This window comes from Excalfactoria chinensis, chromosome 2 (assembly GCF_039878825.1).
Source record: "Excalfactoria chinensis isolate bCotChi1 chromosome 2, bCotChi1.hap2, whole genome shotgun sequence".
Classification (NCBI taxonomy): domain Eukaryota; kingdom Metazoa; phylum Chordata; class Aves; order Galliformes; family Phasianidae; genus Excalfactoria; species Excalfactoria chinensis.
In genome coordinates this window covers 14349290-14372021 of record NC_092826.1, presented here as the reverse complement: position 1 = coordinate 14372021, position 22732 = coordinate 14349290, and the positions used below count along the sequence as shown (strand labels likewise).

The 22732-nt window shown below is 39.9% G+C and overlaps 1 protein-coding gene across 6 annotated transcripts in view; it reads right to left on the bottom strand.

The window, feature by feature from the left end:
• The window catches only part of TRPS1 (transcriptional repressor GATA binding 1), a 210260-nt gene that overhangs the window by 157434 nt on the left and 30094 nt on the right, over positions 1-22732 (bottom strand). For 5 of the 6 annotated variants that reach the window (XM_072329661.1, XM_072329660.1, XM_072329663.1 and 2 more), the window contains exon 2: positions 11400-12328. In XM_072329661.1, the coding sequence (XP_072185762.1) occupies positions 11400-12326 (927 nt within the window). In that variant the 5' untranslated portion in view covers positions 12327-12328. Of the gene's footprint in view, positions 1-11399; positions 12329-17116; positions 17218-22732 lie in introns of those variants that run through there. The other variant, XM_072329662.1, reaches the window with a different exon arrangement.

Here is a 22732-nt window from a genome sequence, read left to right as displayed (position 1 = left end):
GACATACAGAGCATGAAATGTAAACATTTTTAAATGCATATAGTGTAAATGCCTTTTAGCCATTTAGCTCAGAAAATAAGACGCTATTCTTTATATCCCACCAGAACTGAACACCAGAACAGTGAGTCAGTGAGTTGCTACACTGTGGTATAATGAGCTGCTATGCAGCCTCTGATTCATTTTTTTTCTTTTCCTAAAGAAAGCACAATTCCCATATGTTGGTTAAAGCTTTTTCTTAAATAAACTGAAAATTACTTTCTGTTTGTTTAGGAAACATATCTTAATAGGCAATGGTGAGCCGGACAGCTCAACAACTAAAATGTGACTGGAAGAATACATTCACTTAAACCAGGACTCGAACTTCTGATAACAAGTCAGGAATTTGATTTTGAAAATCTTCTGAGGAACATTTGCACTGCAGAAGATATCTTGTTTCGTTCATTTTATGCCTAAAACGAACTAGAGACAAAACTATACTAAGCCTGATCCACTGACAACAGTAGAACTTGGGCTTGCTCCATACTACTCTGGCACTTGAGGTCTCCATCCGCTGCACTGCTTCAGCGTTCAAAGTCTCAATATTGTTGAAAGACAACTTAAAGAACACACTGATGGAATTACGGTAAACAGAAAATAACAGCAGTTCCCTCTGTGACTGCTTTAGTTGCAAGGTGATCTGGTTTTGCTCATTTAATTAGTTACATACATTTGTTTGATGCACACATAGAACACTGGCTAAAATGCTTTACCTTAAGTGGTGCTAATGAGTAAATACATTCATTACTCTTAGCTGTCTATTCAAAGAGCCTACAGATAACAAATGTATTTTACAGACACTCAGTAGACATTAGCTGGAAATTATGAGTGACAATAATCCCTGCTGCTGCTCATTGCTAATGACTTTTATTTATGAATGCTAGAAAAAAAAATTAGCAGTACAGCATTTTGTACAATGGACTGTAAGTCGTGGCATTCTTGTAGCTTCTGGTAATCCTGCTTAGTGGCCGACATAGGAAATTTGAGTCCTTTGCTAATACATCCTTCTCTTCTCCTGAAGATGATAAAACTGAATAAAGTATTCACATGCTATTTGGGTTTAACCACTGCAATGGGGGCAGAGGGGAAGACAACACATTTTTCACAGCAGTAGGATGTAGCTGATTACCAGTTACTGGGCTGGCATTTCTGTGACTACCATGCCACAATTCAAAATAATGTGTCCTAGGAGAAGAGCACGTAAGCTAAAGGCAACACAGGGTCACCTTAATGTTATTAGACTCAAAATACATTTTTCATGCACAACAAAACATACTTAAAGCTTTCCTGGGTGTCATCAGGTAAAAAGATGAAAAGAAACTGGCCCCCACCTAACAAGCTGGGAGAAGCACTTGATAGTGACAGTATGAACTGAAGCTGTTTTAGCTTTTAGCCAGCCAAATCCGGATGAAACCTACACTCTTGCAGAACTGTTTGGATTCATGCATTCTGCTCAAGTCTTGGCTTGACTTTCAGACTTTTCAATCACATGAGTATGGGTACCAAACTCCCTCACTGGGTACAGAGCTATCCTTAATCTCCTGCTCCCTCTGGTCTTAGCCAGAAAGAGGAATAATGTAAGAGAGAGAAAGATGGAGGAAATGAAATATGTATGTTTACTTTATAAATCAATATCCACATTTGTGTGTGATGTCAGAAGTGACTGCATCTTGTATTTACTCTCATATTTTATTTTGATTCCAGCAAAACATGGTCACCTGCTTTGCCCTCACAGTTCTATTTTTCTGATTGGATGCTTCTCCCCAAAATAAAGCAGAAGAAACCAAACAAAAGCAATACTAAAACTCTGTAATCCTATTGTAGCAGTGGAACACAAAGTGCCAGCTCACACAGTTTTGAGAGTCACAAACACAGGTAGAAATTGTGCTGGAAACGTGAGAACACCTCCAAGTCAACAGTTGCTTCAATAAACACAGAAGAAAAGTCATAATTTGGATTTTAGAGAGAATCTAATATACGATGTATCTGTATGGGCAGAGGAGGCCTGGTTAGTTCTTTCCTTCACTGTCATTATCTTATGAGATCTTGAGATTATCATTTACACTACAGCACCCCAATTATGGGAATACAGTAGGCATTATGATGTCACACAGACAAAAAGGGCTATTTGGGATAGGCCTTCTATCAGTGTGTTTGAGATGGCTGCACTGATATTCCCAAATTGCTCTTCAAGGTCGCGTCCCAGCTGGGAATTAAACTGAAATATATTTCACAAAAAGCACTCCCAGAAACTCAAAACTCGTAACTGTTCAATTCAACTATTAATATGGAAAACTATCAAATTCCAAAAGTCTGACATTGGCTTTACTGCAAGGACTGAAGTTTGTGAGTTCGTACGATTAAGCTACCTCCTCACACACCACACATGTTGGCAAGTACTTCAACAACAGTATAAATGCACAGTGTGTTTCCAATAGATACGTCTGTATTACCTTAAATATACAGACCAAAAACAATGATTTCATGGATTTGATGACTTTGGGCATAGAAAAGTATTTTCACTTTTGTCTTTTTTTTAAAAAAAAAAAAAAAAAAGTTGCTTTATATTAGATCTGACCTTTCTTTTCTCCCAACCTCCTTTTTGAAGTTCAGTCCTGAATTTTACTGCGTCAAGGGAGTTTAAAAATATTTTTCTGTTTACAGAAAATAAAATAAGAAATACCAAGACAACACTGGCCAGCTCCTGTAAACACGCTTTATGAAAAAGATATCACCAGGGGAAACTAGGAAAGCAGTGCCTTGTATCTACACGGGAGATTCAACCACAACAACTGTAAGACTTGCACAGGAAAAGCTATCTCTGACCCCTGGTATCTGCTGCAAATGCTGATTAGAAACTAGAGCAACCATCTGCACTGGAGCAGCAAATGATAACAAATCATCTTTTCTGATTACCTGGGTTATATCTTTGGTTAATGAGGAGGTGAAAGGCTCAAGATCCCTTACCAATCTCCTGAGCCATCCAGTCTGCCTTTGCCAATTACTCTTAATCTTCTAATCCCAAAATATTTTCTAATGTTCTTGTTTATGCATTTGCTTTGTGCAATACAGCATCCAGAACATTTTAACCACCCCACATTTATGAAGTTCTTCATGTTATGCAGGCCAGAACAGATTCCTGGCTTTCATGCAAGTTTGTGTAACACTACCCAGCTCTCTAACCTCCAACATGGAGATCTTGCTCACTCTCACTCTCTCTCTCTGCATGTAAGACTAGGATAATCTTCAGAGCACATCCACTTATAAAACTATTTACCATACTGTGATCTTTAGATAGAACTATGCTGTGTAAGTGAGGCAAACTTCTAGCTTTCTGGGCTATTCCTATTTACCAAAACAAGAAAGCATAGTATTGGGTCACATTCAAGGAAGGTGACTGCTGCCCTACATTCTGCCCTGATGAGGCTCCAACTAGAGAGAGCACTGTGTCCAGGCTGGGAGACCCCACCACCAGAAGGACAAGGAGCTGATGGAGCAGGTCCAGCAGATCATCACGGTACTGGAGCATCCCTCTTATGCAGATAAGTTGTGGGAGCTGGGCTTATTCAGCCTGGAGAAAAGAAGGCTCCTAGAAAACCTCACAGCAGCCTTCCAGAATCCAATGGAACATGTAAGCAGGAGGGGGAAAAAATTTTTACACAGGTCTGACAGCAATAGGAAGAGCAAGAATGGCTTTAAAGCAAGAGAGAAAATTTAGGTTAGACGTTTGAAGAATTTTTTTTATGGGGAGGTGCTAGCACAGATGCCCAGAGGAGCTGTCAATGCCCCATGCCCTGGAGGCATTCAAGACCACGTTGGATGGGACGCTGGGCAGCCTGAGCTGGAGGGTGGCAGCCCTGCCCATGGCAGGGAGGTTGGAACTTGATGATCTTTAAGATACCTTCCAGCCCAACCCATTCTATGATTCACTTAAAATCAGCATTTTTCTTCTCAATATTTATGTTGATGCCATTAAAGCCAGCATGGCTTTTTGATATTGGAATTTAAAAAGTTGCAGGTCAGGATATGTTTGCAACAAAGAGTGTATAAGAACAGTAACAAGACTTAAAATAAGGTCAGGAGATCAGAAACAATAATGGAACGCTAAATCAAGACTTTAATTTACTAACCAGTGCGAGCAGACTAACCACTAACAACTAAAAGAAACCACCACTTTTTTTTATCCTCTCTCTGAATAGATAAAAGTACCAGACAGTTCCCTGGCTACTGTAAATTCACACAGACTCTCAAACTTGGAGGCAAAGTTAGACTGATTTGCACCAGAAGAAAACCCAGCTACTTCCCTTTTTTCTCCACACCTTTAATTTTTAGCTCTCATTTCTGTGAGCTTTAGCAGTTCGTATACCTGAATATCTCCAGGACTACTGCTAATCTCACCAACTTTCTTCATTAACCAGTCTTCATCACCTCCATATATCCCTGGCATAAAAAGTAATATTAATACATACACAACTTTGCTTTGAAGGCTGTGATTACTGTGATTATGCGCTGCATCAGCTGTTCCAAAGAAGCTGCCCATCTGAATGCTCATCTGAAGGCAGACTACTTCCAACTGAAAGAAGTACATCTCTGTCACAGAGCTAGTGAATACACACAAGTACATACATATAAATGTACATACATTTGCTTTACCACCACCTACTTCTCCACCTGTCACCATTTCTTAAACCATATGTGTGCATGCTTTAAGAAAGCTCGCTGACTCTTGGGTTTAGGAGGCATGAGTCAAGGTGCAAGGCAGTTTCCAAGCCTATCATGACGCAGAAGGGAGACTCAAACATGTATGCACATTTGCAAGTACAACACTCATCTCCAGAGGGAGTCCTCAGTGCTATGGCCTATTCTAGCACTGTCTGCAAGATTATTCCAAGAAATTAGAACTTGTATGGTCAACTTGTTTACATCTAACTCCAGTTTCATGGGCAATTCAGCTGACGTCAATAAGACCAACAACCTAAAACTGGAATCCATTTCTTTATGCATTTCCCAGAAATGTCTTCGTTTACTCATATCAGACAGTTATGTAGCCTTGGCATCTTAAAGGAAGTCCATTTGAAGACAAAATTAAACTAGAAGGATTACTTTGTCACTAACAAATGAACACGACACTTAATGCCCTCTGTTTGTATTCTTACCTCACCTTTAACAGCCGGTTTGTCAAACCCATTATAAAAGCAGAGAAAACCTTAAACATGAGAAGTTGTGTTGATTACACCTGTACCTCTAGCTTTTTTAGTCTTACCTTCACAGCTTCACATTCAATCGAACTGCTAATATAAAAGCAGAGGATAAAAAACAGAAACTATTAGTAATAAAACCACTGGTTCTCATTCATCTGAATCCTAGTTAGGCCAGACTAATTATAAGCTGTTTTACCAGTCACACACTTACTTCTAATGTGAGAATAGAAAAGGTGCTGGATTTAATATATTAAACTCCAGAACAGTAAAAATCACATACATTTAACTTTGTGTAATGCACATGAAGTTCACCACATATTTATAAAGAAGACAACATAATGAACTTTATATTCCATGCACTGGCACTTCTGCCACTTTGCAGGATGCTGAGCAGCCTGATACGTGAACATCCAGAAGTTCTCCCAGTAGCTATGAAAATCCTGGAAAAACTGCTACCATAGTTACATAGGACATAGGATCAGGCTGAGTAGTATGGGACAACTCTTATAATACCAGATTTCTAGAATTTGAAAAGAAAAAAATTTGCCACCAATCTCTTACTATTCATTGGGGTATCAATTAACCAATGTAAGGCACACTGCAATTTTTTTCCCCCTCAGGCCTCAGAATGAGGAAATTTTTGGATAATTTTATTAATCTGCAGCTTTTCTGAAATTTCTCGTCTTTTAAGGCACAAGTATCTCAAATCATGAAACAACCAAAGCGAGAGAGCTGGTTTAGAAGAAAAACACAACACTTCTTAGTACTCTCAGACTGAGCGTCAGAGGAGGGAAACGTGACAACAGGCTTGAGAAGCAGGGCCACGCTGAGCAGGAAGCTCTCAGAGGCAGTGCACAATGTGAAGCTGCCTGGAGTCATACGTAAGAACTGCTGAGCACTGCAGTATGCCTTTACTCACGGCTTCAGGAATACACTTCCCCCATGGGAGAAGCCATCTGAAACCCTCACCTGAATGCAGACGTTTCTGCCCTTTCTTTGAGGGATGCTGTTTTCTTTTAAAACATATCGGGAAATGGGGTCATGGTCCCTTTTATACAATAGCCTAATGGCTTGAACACTTGTTCAGGAAACAGGAAAAGTAGGCTTCTTTCCTTGCTCTGTCAGAGGGCATTCAAGCCCACTTCTTCCTCACTGGACAATGTCCTCCCCTTTGCTATAAGCCATGTGTAAGATAGCACCCTCTAGCCTTTCTGTTGGAAGCTGTCTCACTCACTACTCAATACAAAATCTAGGCATGGAAAAAACACTCGAGCCTACTGGCTAGCAACTTGCCTGTATCCAGACCATTCCCTACTTCACATTAGAGAGTCATAAAGATCAAACACAGTCAACTTAATCACACAACAGCAAAATGATGCTTTTCAGCATCACAGCTGTTAACTTAGTCAGCTGAATTACACTGAGTCTTTAGATCTGGCCTGAAGTTCGCTGCTTTAGGCACGTACACAGTCATCTGTAGGCTAAAATATTCAGCAAGATCTTGCTGCCTACAGAAACTATCAATTAACTAAATGTGAAGGTAGCAAGAGTCATCAGCAAAAGCTGATCCACTGAAATGACTGCAAATATGAGGGATGCTCTGAAAGTCACACCTTCTATTTCATTATGCTGCCCAACGACTTAAGAGGTGGATGTCGTTGGTATGAAAGAGGGGCTGAACCTTCCCACCAATATTCATTTCGTTGCCATGTGACATATGACAGCAGAGGCAGGCTGACAAAATGGCATCTGACAGAGAAGTGTTATGAAGCAAAGATAAGCAAATTCTGCCATGCAGAAAGAATGGCACCCACTGACTTTCATAAATGCTTGCTGAGCATTTATGGAGACCAAACAGAGGATGTAAGCACAGTGAGGTGGTGGGTGATATGCTTCAGTATTGGTGACAGTAACATGAAAGACAAGCCATGCTCTGGATAGCCATGCACAGCTGTCACACCATGAAATGAAGAGCAACTCAACCAGCTCATGTGAACAAATGAACTGATTACAAACAGGGAACTGTGTATGGAGATGAACTCCGGCTTCAATGCGTTGCAAATGATGGTGGCAATATTGGAATACCATTTGTGCCAGCTGGATCTTACAAATGCTCACAGGAACAAAAAGATATGCAAGTTTGTTGGGACCTACTGAACCAATACGAGGCTGAAGGTGATAATTTCCTGGATCACACCATCATGAGTGATGAAATGTGATGACACCACTATGAGCCAGAATTAAAACAGCAGTCCATGGATTGGCAACACATGAATTCCCCGTAAAAAAGTTCCTGACATAGCCCTCAGCAGGTGCAGCGATGCTCACTGTCATGGGATAGTACTGGGGGGATCCTTCTGGATTTCCTGGAATCCAGACATCAACTCTGACTGTTACATCATGACACTGGCTAAGCAAAAAGTTCAAACTTCCAGAGTCAGGCCAGAGAACAATACAACATTTCTCCTGCAACGTACTAATGCTCAGTCCCACACTAGTTTGAAGACAGGGGAACATACTGACAATCCTGGCTGGACCATCCTACCATACCCAACATATAGTCTGGATTTGGTACTCTGTGACTTCCATCTGTTTGGGCCAATGAAACATGGACTGCATGGCCAACATTTTCCTTGCAATAATTCTGTCAGAGTAGCTGTGAAACAGTGGTCACCCCCACTGGTGCAGATACGTACGAGCGTGGCATGCATGCTCTTGTTCACTACTGAAGAAAATCCATAGCTAATGGTTCTGACTACACTGAAAAACTGAAAAGCTGAGAAACTGCTCTACCACATAATGCCAGTGTGGTCTTCCTACGTGTTGTAGTTTCCATGGAAATAAATAGGGAGGCATTACTTTTAGAGCAACCTATGTATTACTCTTGTGACGGCAGTAAAGCTTTGAGAACACATCTCTCTTGAAATTCAGAGATGTGCTAGCAAATGTTTTCTACCATCTATACAGAAAAGTAAGCCAATCTTCCAGAAAACAGCTCAGTGAATTTACTCAGTCTTTTTCAATTTATTATAACTCAATGTAATAAAAGCCTGCAAGGAAGAACATGGGTGCAATATATACAAGAGAATTTCAAAACTAAATCACAGCTTCAGAGAAGATGATGGAATTTTGCTTGATTAAATATTCAAATCAAATACAAGACTTCACAATATTAACACCAGAAATCTTGGATTATTTACATGGTTCCCAACTAAATCCTCTTTACGTATTACAAAACACAATCCCAATATTTTTGTAGCTGGATGTGATGTGAAGCCAAATGTGTATCTGCACCGTTTTGCTAACTATAGTACAAAAAAACCCTATGAAACCTGCGTTCCGTGCCTTGGGGGAGGTTGTTCCATTTTTCTTAAAAAAAAAAAAAAAAAAAAAAAAGAAAAAAAAAAAGAAGTGTTCTACAATAGATTTTACTTCTGTGTTCTAAAACCAAAAATATATTTAGCAAAGGAGGCACGCCCCTACCAACAGATATTAGATGCTGGTTGCCCCGCATTCAGATACCTTTTCTTCACTTTTGTTGTGAATGAGAACTATGATGCACAAGAGCACGGCTCAGTAATGCAAATCTTCATATATGGTGGTCTCCAGCTGACCGCTGTGAGCCAGATCTAAGTTACTCATCTTCATCCTCTGGCTTCTGCACCCAGCCTCCTGGCCCAAGAACATAAATCTATCAATACCTTCCAGCCCAGCTACAACAGAACAGTTCTTTAAGTGCAAAAGGATCAGTAAATCAGACCTTAAGTTCAGTCCACTACTATTTCAAGTTAACTAGAAAGAAACTATTTACCCTTAGCCTCATACCTACACAAATTTAGATGAACCAATTATTTGGGTACAATTCCCTCATTTGGTGCAGGAGCTTGAAAAAGTTGTAACTGCAGCTCCAAGCAGTGCAATCCTTCGCTGCTGCAGGAGATGCCAGACATTCAGATGCCTGAGAAAAAACCCCTCCAAAATGGACATAGTAGCAACATAAACATGTGCGGGTGCAAAGGGGATTTTCAAATGTTCTTTTCCTCTGTTTATGAATCTCACAAAGCTGCTCTGTATCGAGAGTGGGGGAGGAGAAAGCATAAAAATATTAATCAGTTACTTATCTTCTGACATGTTCTGGATCAACATCTGGTGCATGTGCAAGTGATGAAGTATGGCATTTGGCACAAAAGCTTATTTAATCTTCTCTTCCCAAATTGGGCAGGGAAAATTAGCACTCTTAAAAATTAAGTTTCCAGATCCAATTTTTTCTTTAAAATAAATTGCCAACGTTGTATAGGCTGTCTGCTCTATTTTGGAAAACGTTTTTTGTCTGAGAAAAGACTGATCTTAAGTAGATTATCTATGGGCTGTTTCCTACCGCTTTTTGTCTTCCCTGCAGTATCTAACTGCCAGGGTTTAGTAGACAAGTATAGTCTAGGTTCAGCTGTTTTATTTCTACTTCTATCAGCTCAAACTGAGATAGCTCTCACATCTGTTTTATTTCTGAAAGCACTGCATAGGAAAAGTGTCCAGCTCATTCTAATCAAGCATAAACTTTCCTATAAATAACTAAGGACCCAACGAAACAATTGTTTGGAGGAAATGAAAGTGTGTTTAGAAACTCAAATTCCTCTACACTGTATGCCTGAGCTGTTCCAGTCAGAATGTCTTCCTGACAGCATGGATCAGTTTCTTTAAGATGCTGTCCCTGGAGTCAGCAAACTGAAACTATAGCAGGAAATCCAGGTATTAACATCATACTACTTGCTAATTATAAAACATCATTTCGCATTCTGACATTATTCACTTCTAACCTCCTTCAACTAAATCACGTATTTGCTTTCCAATCAGTATGACAGGAGAGAGTGTCTGACACAAGACAGTGAGGTGATCTTTTAATAAGACAGCAGTTCAAAGATTGCAGCTTTTAGGCATAGCAACAACCTTAGTTTGATTTGCTGCTTCACAAAGAAGTTGTAGTTTCTGTAAAAAGAGGAGAAGTTTAAATCATTTTAAAAGCTTCAAGTTCCTGACTTGTGTTCCTGTTTCGGCTTCTCACTCGAAGTTAGGTATTAAACATCTTAACCTGGGCTGCAAAATTTCTTACTTATAGCTTCAGCCTCTGCAAGTGTTACTGAATGGCTTCCACTTTCTGTAATTTCTTTTAAACACAACGTAGTGTTTTGTCTGCTGAGTGCTACGAGGTCAGACATCACGGCCTATACAAACATGCTCTTGGAATAAGATGGACATTCGAACTCATTTTGAATGCAAATCTTAGCAGTGTTTTGTTTTTTTTTCCCTTAAAATCTGAACCTTTATCCCAGAGTACTGAGGTATTCTACAACATCTCTCTGTATCTCTCAGCACAGTCGTGGGAGGATATAAAAAAGAAAAAAATGCAGCACCAAAGACTCTTCTCCTCTAATTGCACATTAACTGATAAGGAACCAGTAGAAACTCCAAGAAAATAAAACTTCTGACTCCACTTCTTTATGGTAGAACTAAGATTTCTTTTTTTACAGCAATATCTGAAATGCAGTATTTCCCCTGCTCCAATTAACGTGAGAAAATGACTGAGGCACGCTCTCTAAAGTGAAGGACATCGTGCATTGCTGTTACTCTTAAAAACGTTTCAAATACCCATTGTGTATGCTGTTTATCTGGCACTAGACAACCACAGCACCGCCAAGACTTGTCACTTTTTTTCTTTAATCTTCATAAAAAACCAATAAGCCAAATCTTGACTCCCAGCAGCTGATAATTTAGGATTATATTTTTAATTTCCAGCTGCTGTCTTTTGTCTATCTGGTTGTTATTATTCATTATTATTCACTATTTTCTTTCAATGACAGCAAATCCTTCAGATACAATTACCACTGTAGCAATCTGCCTGCTTGCTGACTACGATCTTTTACTATTGATTATCAGAATGAAGAAATTTTACACTGAAATATTACCGAACGAAAAGCCAACTGCTACTCCACAAGATGCTAAGCAGACCTGCAGCAATTCTGGCTAAAGAAGACCCAAATGGTTCATAAGGTTTAAACAGGTTACATAAAATACTTTAACTGCGTAGGTAGGAGAGGCTTTGCAAACAATCGACTTTGCAGCTGAGAAGGCAGTTAGCAGAAGCGGGGAGACTGGAAAAATACAAACCTGCACATCATAAGTCCCATTTAATAAGACAGGCCTCTGGGAATTGATGTCCTGCAGCACCCCTGAAAGCACAGTGCGGTTGACTTTCTGGAAGTCTTTGGAGTGGCTGAATTGCACCATGTTGTGGAGAGCCAAAATTTTAGTGTCGAGCTCAGCATCCTGCCTGGTGCGGTTGTGCAGTCCTAGGTGGTACTTGCGGAAGTGTTTGATGAGATCTGTGGGGTCGTTCCCGTAGTAACCATACCCACAGATGTTGCATTTGAAGTCCTGAAGCTCTGGAGACAGAGGCGCCGTATCTGGGTTATCGTTTACCAACAAATCTGCTTTAGATTTGTTCAGCCTTAAACCCCCATCTGAAGGCACTTGTGGGTTTTTTGAGGCCATGGGGACCGGGCTCGAGCCTTGGCCATCAGTTTGACCACTTTGCACTTGCACTGTTTCATCTGAAGCTTTTGGCGACATCTGATGCTCCTCATTTGTCTCTGCTGCATCTCCTGACGGGGCACAGACCACATCTTGGGTGTCATCTGCATCTGATTTCTGAGGAGACTTCAAGGGCTCACAGATTCCCCCAACAGCTGGAGATGAGAAAGCCAGCATATTTCTGTCTGTCACCTCATCATGAGGGAAGGATGGAACATTTCCTCCCTTATTGTGGCTTTCATAATTGAAGCCAGCCTTTTCACTCAGCACTGAGCTTTTCAAGTCCTTTTTAATGCTGGAAGATGGCTCTTGGACATGCGTGCAAAGCTCCTCCTTGTTATTCAACTCTGCCGCATCAGGCTGGTCAGTGTTTTCTTGCATCTGCTCTGCGGAAAATTCTTTTTTCCTTCCAGACTCTTCACTCTCAGTACCTGTAGACTCAAGGGTCTGTACCTCACCTTCACTAGCAACGTTTCTTAGAGGGGGGTTCTTTTTCCGGACCATATCTACCACAGAAAGACAAAAAAAGAAAAGAAAGAAAAAAAAAAAAAAAGCAAAATAAAACCCTATAGAATTATTCGAGATACACAACAAGTCTGGCACTTCTTAAAGCATTCTTAGCTATAGAAAAATATCACATTTTCAGAAACGTTTTGTCAAATAGGCTTTTAGTCTACAGTGCAAACAGGAACTTTGCATTAAAAAAAATGGTCACATGAGACTGAACTCACATAAGAGAACTTTAAAGCCTATGAAAACACTTCCATAGCAGGGAGTGAATTACATCTTTCATTATGTTTTCTGAAGATAACAATCCAACAGAATTAACATTAAATAAATACTTCCTATAAAACACATTTTAAAACTGATAAAAAATAAGCCTTGGTAGACTAATGTCCATATACTGTTCAAGCACATGTAAATTAGCTTAACAAAAAAATACATCTAAAAGACACAGTCAGGAGCACTGAAGTTATAAAGGAAGCAGATTTAGGAGAGTAAGCAACTTTGAGGTTTCACTTTTTTCCTAAGCAGGTATCGGTTTCTCTATAGCAAAAGCTCCCCCTTGTACTGCCCATAAACTTCAGACAGGATTATATGGATATTCAAGAGTCTGGCCCCACAGTCCATTATTCATGTAATTAGTTCTATTTGCCAAACAAAGAGAAACTAACTTTATTAGGAAGCCCGTTGTCAATAAAATTTTACAGGCCTGGACCCAGACATTTGACATGGCTGTGCTGCAGCACAGGGATCTACCCAGAGAACACCTGGAACCCACATGGATCCCAGCACGCCAGCCCCTCTGCTCAGCCCCACTCTTCAGACAAGGCCACTGCTGCTGACTGTGCAGGCACTCCTGCCGCATCCACTTAGCAGAGCTCAGAGAGGACAGCAATGAGGAGCAGAGAGAAGGAAGCGGTCTGCCACCAGTGAATGAGCTGCTAGCTGGACATGGGATACTGTGGAACACAAATAACCAGAACACGCCAGGTAGTAAGCCAAATTCCTGATGCACTACAAATCTTCCCACCTTCCCCAGCCTACTCAGAAAAAGAAACTATACAAAACTTCCCTTCACTCTCCACTGCATGGTTCTGGATTTGATATTCAACACCAGCAGCTTTGATCCATTTGTGTTCACATGCTAGCTATGGGCAGAAGACAGATGTGCTACAACTTTTTCTATGCTCTTATCTTTGCCAATGCTGTATACAATGATGGATGCCTCTCCTTGCCAAATTGCGTGTGGTCCAGTGGCAGCAGCCTGCAGAACCACACACAAGATGCAAGCTGCAGACTGAAGCCCCAGCCCCATTCCCAGGACCGCCGTCACCGGGCACGTGCGGAGGCACTATATATGTATGTGTGCGTGTATTTATAGCTCTGCGAAGGGAGGACCACCTGGTGATTCTAGGAGCAGCACTGAGGCACTCCAAATGGTGCTAAATCCAGACCTTTGAAAGCCGAGGATGACCTTCTCAAAACAGTACTTTGAGAAGTACGGCTGGGGACGGAGGTTAAAAATAAAAGAACAGGCGTCTGTACATCCTCTTATTTACATCTGCTCCACATGAAAGGGCACTGCATGTTACGCCGATAAAAACAGACAACTTCTTAAGGGAAGTGTTCAACTTGTGTCTTGGGCTGGCTCTGTTGTCTTTGTGGTTGAGCCGATCCACAGGCAGCATGGGCTGCAGTGAGATGGCTTTCACACGGAATGCCAGCTGCTATTACAGAAATCTTGACACTCGGTGTGGTCCTAATAGGTTTCTTAAATGCCTACTGTGATTCCTCATTGTAGGAGGCACACATGTTAAGTGCCTTGTCTTTAGCATCAACCACACCTACCAGGATATGTATGCACTGAATTTCACTGGTATTTTACCCAATAACTTCTGAACCATATAGTCACTCAGAACTAAGAGAAAAGGAAGATTTCCTGCTGTGGTGAGAGAACTATGACACTACAGACTCAGCCTACTGCAACAACATAAGCAAATATGTAATTCAAGGTATAAAGATAGTTCTTTTAGCACTGCTGCTTCTCTGCAGGAATCCATGAATGCTCCTGGTAGACACACACTAAAAATACTGGTGGGCATCTCTGGTAGGTGTTCATCTAAGCCTGTATTTTTCATCTTGGAACCTGGCTGCACAGCTCAAACTGTTTCTAAAATAACTACTGGTTAAATGCATTTCATGGCAGCCAGAGGACAGAGAGAGGAGCCTGGACTGCAAGCAGTGAAGAAAAATCAGAAATCAAGAAAGTAAACATTGTAGCTGTTACCTCAGTCAAAATTAAACAAGACCGAATGCAATGTTTTAAAATGTTTTTGTTATAGATATTTTTGGCAGATAAGGAAAGTTTAGAGATTTTGCTATCTTCATGGCAACTGACAGAAGAGAGTCAGAGAGGACAGAAAAAAAATCCCTATAAAGCAGAGAAAAAAAAAACCTGGACCGTACACAGTCTAACCAGACAGTACTCCAGACTTAAATACGTTAGCTCACATTTTCCTGACACATCTCTATGCCTGTGCATTAATTGAAGAGGGAAAAGAACTGCCTTACGGAGCTCTTTCATGCAGTATTCTACAGTCGGGGAATGAAAAAGAAGACAACAACACTGATTTAAACATCAAAACTTTCTCAAGTTCAACCAAAAAGGATTTTCTACCTTTTCTACTTTTCATTTCTGAAAAAATCTTCTGACATTTATTTGCTTGATATCCACTCAGTGGGACAGGAAAAAAAAGGCAGTATTTTTTTGTCACTGAAATTCTACTGCTATCGTTTTTCAGAGACATATTATGTAAATAAAACTACATCTGCAGTACTCCTAAATTGAAGAAACCATCCCCTAGCAAGTAATAAGTTACATACAGAAAGAATATAGCCACTCTGAAATTATTATTTCTAAGACAAATAACAGATTGCACAATGCTTTATTGTGTGCCAAGAATGTTTTCAGTTAACAATTTCACTTGAAAAAATGGATCACATACTTGTAAAATCATACCCAGCATTGACTTCATAAGGCATGTGGCTTTAGTGCTTTTTACAATTATTAATTCTATTAGTCAACTAGCAGGCAGGCTAATGCAATTGTCTTAGAAGATGCACGGAAGACACAGAAGACATTTTGAGAGCTGATCTGTATATCTGCAAAACAAAACAAAAAAAAAAGGTTTTCCTTCCTAAGTTATGTATTCAAAATAAGCTTTTTATTTACAAACATTGTTATGCCTATTGTATATTTACATGCATCTATTAGTGGGCACTATGCAAATACTGTCTGTACTCTACTTCCCTTAAGCATGAGAAATACCGTAGCTGTCTTCTCCTTAGACACACACACACACACACACACACGCATGAGAAAGCAAAGCAAAATCTCTCAGATGTAAAGTCCACCAAAAAGTAAATTTAAAATGAGCTGTGAGTTCTGAAAGTCAGCTGGATAAATGCTGTAGAAAAGTGTCTTGAAAATCCACGTATCTCAGCAGGTAGTTATTCTAAAGGGACTGGGTTAAAAGGGAGTGAAAATGGCATACAAATAACCGGTTCCAATCCAAGTTCTGCTGTCAGCAATTGCAAGTTATCATCTGCTGGCTGCCTTGAGTCCCAGTTGCAATGAATTTAGTGGTATTAGTTTGGTTGCTAATGGGTAACCAGCCACATCTCAAAAATGACACCACAATAACAAGCAAAATTCTTGGCCATTCAGCAGAGGCCAACTGCTGAATAGACACTAAGACAGAACTACCTTCTCAGCACTGCAAATGCTCACATATCCAAAATGAAAGGGAAAAAAAAAAACTAAGCCTGATGTAAATGAAAAAGTGTCTTGAATTGTGCAAACTCTGTACGTCCAGAGCTGCAGAACTCACCCATAATCCAGGGGTTAGTACCTTATTTTCCTTAAACTGAAATTATACTTTAAATCGTGTGACCTTATTTACCTGATCTGCTCACCTTCAACTACTTTCAAGTTGAACTAAATAGTAACAGCTACATATACAGTTTCCCTCAAAACCAGACAAGGCTACTCTCCCCAATTCCTGTATCTAACAGAGATTTTTCTGTTTTGCAGCCGCATCAGTTTGTACCTAGAAGAAGAAGGTGGAATCCTCTACTAAAATCAGCCTGCAATTCACAATAATCATTTACCATAGTGACAAGTGCACTTATTAAAAAAAAAAAAAAAAAAAAAAAAAAAAAAAAAAAAAAAAAGCAAATTCTGATAAGCAACAGTTTCTTATGTGTGGTGAAGACAAAAGATAATTATCTGCTGATCATCAGCTCTCACAATGGGTCACTGTTGCTACTCATTACTTTTACTGAACGTGATGACTTGTCATCAAAGCCTGTTGCAACAGTAGGGCTGTTGCCTTCTGCTTGCTTTGCAGGTTTAGGTCAAGTCTTAGTCATATTCTCTTTTTAACAGAATTTACGAAGAGGTCTGAATCTTGTGATACACCGCTGAATAATATCTGTACAAGTCTACAAACAGCAAACTGAGTCAAGGGCCTACAAGACTGTGATATTATCCATCAATATGCTGCAGCACCGTGTTAAATGAAAATACACATTTATATTCAACAGGCTCAAGTAGGGCCTCTTTGTTAAGGTAGAGTAAAATTAATACTTTTGCACTCATATATATTACACACCCCCACACGCATATATAATACACATACAGTGCTTAAACATCCATCATTTTGCCAGAATAATGCAGCAAAAAATCATTAACTCTCAGTGTCTCAGCTTAATATATGTCTAATACTTACCTATCTCACAGGAGTGTTGTGAGGCTTAATTAATTAGTGACTGTAAAGCACTTTGTGATCCTCTAATGAAAGGTGCTACATAGCACAAAGTATTATTAAAATCATTAGGACCACAAAAAAGCCCTGTGGAATTCTAGCCTACACTGTCTGTTGGGGTTGGGAGTGATCTTATTATTAAAAGGAGACCGTCAAGCTAATTTTCATAATTTTTTCAACATCTTTCATCCCCCTTTGCTGTTGTGATAGCATGTTAGCAGCTAGAAATTTAATCTTATCATCTTAATAACATACACTCATGTAGTTCGTTACTGCAGGGCTAAAGAAGAGAACAGGGCTTTTGGCACTCATCTGGCTTTCCCTTTTAAGAAAAAATAAATAAATAAAAAATTGAGAGACATATTTTGACACCTTCCCACACTCCACCCCACCAGGACAGCTGATCATGTGAGACTGCAGGATGCTCACCAGAGCTGCATGGGAAAATACTGCTGTGGTTTTAATTTCTCTCTTTTTTTTTTTTTCCACAGAATTAAAAAAAGAAAAAAAAAAAAGAAAAAATAATAAAAAACAAAACCCAGCTCATTACACATAAATATGCTACAAAGACTGTCTGCAGTGCTTTATATATAAAAGAAAAAAAAAAAACCCTTCAGCATTCAAAGCATCTGCTTCAATCCCGCACATAAAGCCTTAACCCGTCTGGAGCCCGTACCTTACACCATTTTCCCCACTCTCCACAACAGAGCAGCTACAAGGAGCAAAGGCTCTAAAGCCAAAAATCTCGTATCTTGAGATAGAACTTCTGCGTGTGACCAGCTGGGGAGCAGCACTCTGTGCAGCCCTCAGCGCAACCAGAAAGCCAATGAGACCACCAAAATAGCCCCAAGTTCAAAGACTTCAGACAATTAAAGCACTTCCAAAATTAGTAATCATCACCACCTGTAAATACAGTGGATAATCCAGGTGAAACTGCCCTATGTTCTCTGCTGAAGATTATCAAATGATTTGCAAACTACCCTAGACCAAGACACAGCAAGGCAGGACTGGTCAAAGGTCCCACCTTCACCTTTGTCTGCTGAGAAAGGAGAAGAAAAAAGCCTTTGGGTAAGCAACTCCAGAATCAGACACTAAACCATGGGAGGGCAGAATAGCATTAACTACAAGCAACTCCTTCAAGTAAGACCTCTTCCCCAGCTTCTTCAAATATATTACACAGGAAGCTATAAGACTAGGTTACCAAAGTGCTAAGCAAGAGCAATTAATTGTTAAGTGCTTATTAAGCTACATATATGTTTTTCTACAGGCCAGTCTTTCCTGCCTGTCACTGGTTAGAGTAGAACACGTCTCTCCATACCAGTAACATCTGGCAGCATCAGACGCTTCATTTGGTCGAAATATCTACTTGATATTCTACACTCTGCACGCACCACTGAAGCCATGATAGCTTCATCAATCTAGAAAATGCAAGGAGAAAAATCGTATCTCACAGCCTTATAGTCCTATAGCAAAAGGCTGTTACGCTCACCACATCCCTTCTCCTGCTGCATTTCCAGGTCCATCCATGTGGTCCCTGATCACCAGCTCACCAAGAGCTGTTCTCAATTTCTTTTCAGCAGTAAGTGACAAATGAATAAGAAAGAAAGAAAAAAGTCATATTTTGTTGAAGCTTGCTCACTCCTATTAAAATTTATTTCCCCAACACCAATCATTCTCAGATCTCTACAGGTGTATTTTTGGGCACCTTAAATCCCGTTCAGCTATGAAGCGTCATCACCTTCAAATGGCTCTCATCAAATAAATCTCTTTATTAATTCACAGCAAATTAATTCAAAATGCTCTTTTCTATTACTGTATGCTTTAGAATGCAGCACAGTACTAGCAGTCATCCAGCCACTGGAATAAATCTAACCCTTCTATGGGTATAAAGCAGACACTTGCTCACTTCAGAGTTTAGGAACGACATGCGGACACTTTCAGGAGAAAGTGAAGCCAAAAGGTGATTTATCTGAACAGGCAATGCTAGCTGAAATATCAGCATATACAGCACCCAAAACCAAGGATTCCAGAAGTGCTTCTCCTATTGTGGGAGCCTGAGCACAGCAGTTTGCAGCCCTGCGTTTATTGGTGGCCCAATGCAGAGTTTACTGCCAGCAGACATCTGGAACCCAAGAAGGTAAAGATACGCTTTATCTCCACTTTCAATCCAGCATCTATAAGCATTCCATGTCATGACAACCTGCTAAGCCCTGGAAAACCCCATGAAACAAGAAAATTAATACAAGTGACATTTTATAAGTAAATGGAAGGATCTACAGAGAGAGATGCAAAAACAAGAGTGTTCCAGGTGACTTGCAGACAGGGTTCTCAGCTCAGCTCTGAACCTGGCTCCTTCCGACTTTCAGGCCCACATCCCTCCCTGCATTTCAGCAGAGAGAGCTTCAACCTGGCACTTGGCAAAAGACCAAGATCCTGTAATTTAATAAGGTACAGAAAGAGCACCTTGCGCAAAAGCCTAAACGCTCCAATTTATCATGACAGTTACAGGATAAGCTGACATTTTATTTATATGGAAATTAGTCTCCAAAACAACATAAAAAAGCCATACTTTCAAAGAATATTGTGCCTTTGTTTCCCTGCTCTGCATTTATCTAAACTCAGCTTTGTGTATTAAAAGTAGTTTAATTTTTATGTATTGATGCTGCTTTGCATGCCTCCCAATCTGTTGTTATTGCACTGCAGGGAGAACTCAGCCTGATTTGCTTACTGCAATGAAATAACTGACTTCTGCCAGGACTGACACCTCCTAGGAAAGCCCTACCATCCTCACTGAATCTTCTGGTTATTCTATTAATTAGCAGTTGTTACTCTTTAGAGGATTTGCAGAGCATTCCCTATTAGATCAGACCAGAGGTCCATTTAGCTTGCTGTGCTGCCCTGGAGAACAGCCAACACCAGATCCTCCGAAGAAGGTTCAGTGCCTTTGGACTGACACAGAATCGCCTACCTCTGTGAAAAATAAATTGCTGCTAATCCTCAGCACTCAGACAGTGGCTTATTTTCAGAAGAGTAAGAAGGTTTATATCCTTTAATTATCTCTCATTTACATTCTATGTTTTGTTGTTAAATAAATCTGTACATCCTCACTTCCAATAAAAGTATCCAGTGTCTATCTGAACATTATGACAATCACGGTATGGTGTAGCTCTGCATTTACAATCTAATTATGAACTATTAAGAACAAATACTTTCAGCTTTTTGAATTTGATCCTTTCCACTGAGAGTTTCCCATCATTCTTGCACTGTCAACTGAGATTAACCAAAGGTCCTCTGGGCTGTTGGTCCATCCGTCACATCCCCTCTATTCACCCTGTCCTTATGGTAACAAACCATCTTTCCAAACTTTCTGGAAGGTGTGGTGATCTCAAGTGTTTCAATTCCTTTTCAGCCTGAGTAAGCACAACGTTCTTTTTAATCCAAACCTCCTTTGAAGACAATGGGAGCTTAGGGTTTGCAAATGACTCAGAACTGAACCTAGTTCAGTGTGCTGCCAGAAGCAAGCACAGTGCTACACGAGATGAGGAATGAAGGTGACCTGGCTACCAGGCAGGAGCAACCAGGTATAGCTACAAGTGATTCATTCCTTCTTTTGCGTTAAACATTGATCCTCTTTTCCTTGACACTACAGGTAAAGGTCTCACTGCCTTTGAGAGAAGCATGAACGAGAATCGCAGCTCCTTTCTCTGCTAGGTGAGGCTCATTATACATAACAAAGAAGACATCCAAGCTCTTCAGCCCAAAACTTCAGTCAAATTCAACCAAAAAATATTAAGGAGATGAAACAGAGAAAAGAGTACAGCTTTGGCTACCATTACAGAGAAGTTCAAATAATTTTCTTTTTATGTAGAGGAAGAAAAACAGAAAGAAAAAAGAAGGGGAAAAAAAAAAAACAAAAAACAACCACACATTGAAACAGAGTTGAAATTTCAGCTATACCAAAACTACTCAGCGAGAAAACTACAACCTGGACCTGAGACAGCAATGTGAGATCACCACCGGAGAGGGCATTATTGCAGTACTTTTCCAGCCAGACTAGAACTAAGATGAACATGAGTTTGCAAAAATGACCTTTTTTTTTTTTTTTTTCTTCTTCTTTTTTTCTTTTTTTTTTTTTAAGGAAAAAAAAAAAATAAAAAAATTGGCAAGAGTTTCCAGACACAAGTTACATAGGTAAGACAGGGCAACCGAGGGCAAAAGGAGTTGAGTCCATGTACATCAAAGCAGACTCTGGCTTCGGGTACCTATCCAAGCCAAGCCTTCAAAGGTTCTGATGTTCCCCTATTGTTTAGTTTAAATCTTGTCTAAGCTTGCTCAGGAGAACCCACATTCAGAAGTATGGAAGAAGGGAAAAAGAACACGCATTTTCCAAACACTGATTTCAAAACAAAACAAAAAAATGTAAATCTACATGCTGCAGGGTAATACAGGTAAGCGTGGCTAGCTATTGTTGCTCCATGCTTTTCAATTTCCATATATTAGCATTCATTGCTGACATTATTAAATCCAAAGTTATTTGGATGCTTTGATCAGCAAATTGAATCTTGAGTCTATATACGATGTACCTATATTCACGTAAAGTTTACAGAACTGTTGTATTTCCCTATTCTAACGCTTCCCCCCACATGCTGTGAGCTTCCACATATCCCACAGCCACACATTCCAAATGCAGACTATTTTATTTAGTAATATATTCAAGAATTTAGATAAAAGGAAAAATGATGGAAAATGTTTGGCAATCTCTATATAAACAGTTTTTATACATTTGGGTTGAATCATCCAGTAAACTCTCATCCTCATATTCCTATGACAGATAAAACTTTCATCACCAATACGCCCTCTTGACTTGGAGGTCATAATACAGGGGGATTCATACGACATCTCCAAAACTTTCTACGTCTATCACAAAAATTATCATCACATCAAATTCAAGCAAGCCAGATTCTGGCACTGGTTTTGCACTCGGCACAAGTAACCCCACTCTCCATTGTGAATGGGGGAGAAACAACAGCAGCGGCAACCACAACAAAAGAGTGGATTGTGTGTTCTCCACACAAAACAGAAAGCTGTGCCTATTCAAGAAATCTTGGCCACTTGTCAGAAATCAGAGCACTGACGCTGGAGCCCAGTAGCAGCTCCAGCCAAAGCAGTGGTGAATTACCTTGCCTCTGGAAGCATCCCCGTTACCTAGGAAAGGATCTCTGTTGCAGTACAGATCATACGGACCCCACACTAATTCAGGAACACTTTCTTAAAACAAAGTACAACAAAAAAACAACCAAAGCAACTGAAAATGGATTCACCGTGAGTACTGCGCCTATTGTTTGCCCTTTTATCTATTATTTCTATTTCTTTTTAGGTTCAGGAATAAAGTAAATTGCTGATAAGAAAGCTACTCCTGTAACTTATCCATCATAACGCTTTGTTATGAACATGCTTTAAAGCCAAGAAACACTTTTCAAATGGCCCTAAGAATCAAATACGTGCGTTCACTACGGAACATGAATTCTAGTTTACCAATTCATTCTGGTGGGAAAGGAGAAAGGAGGGCACACAGCAAGG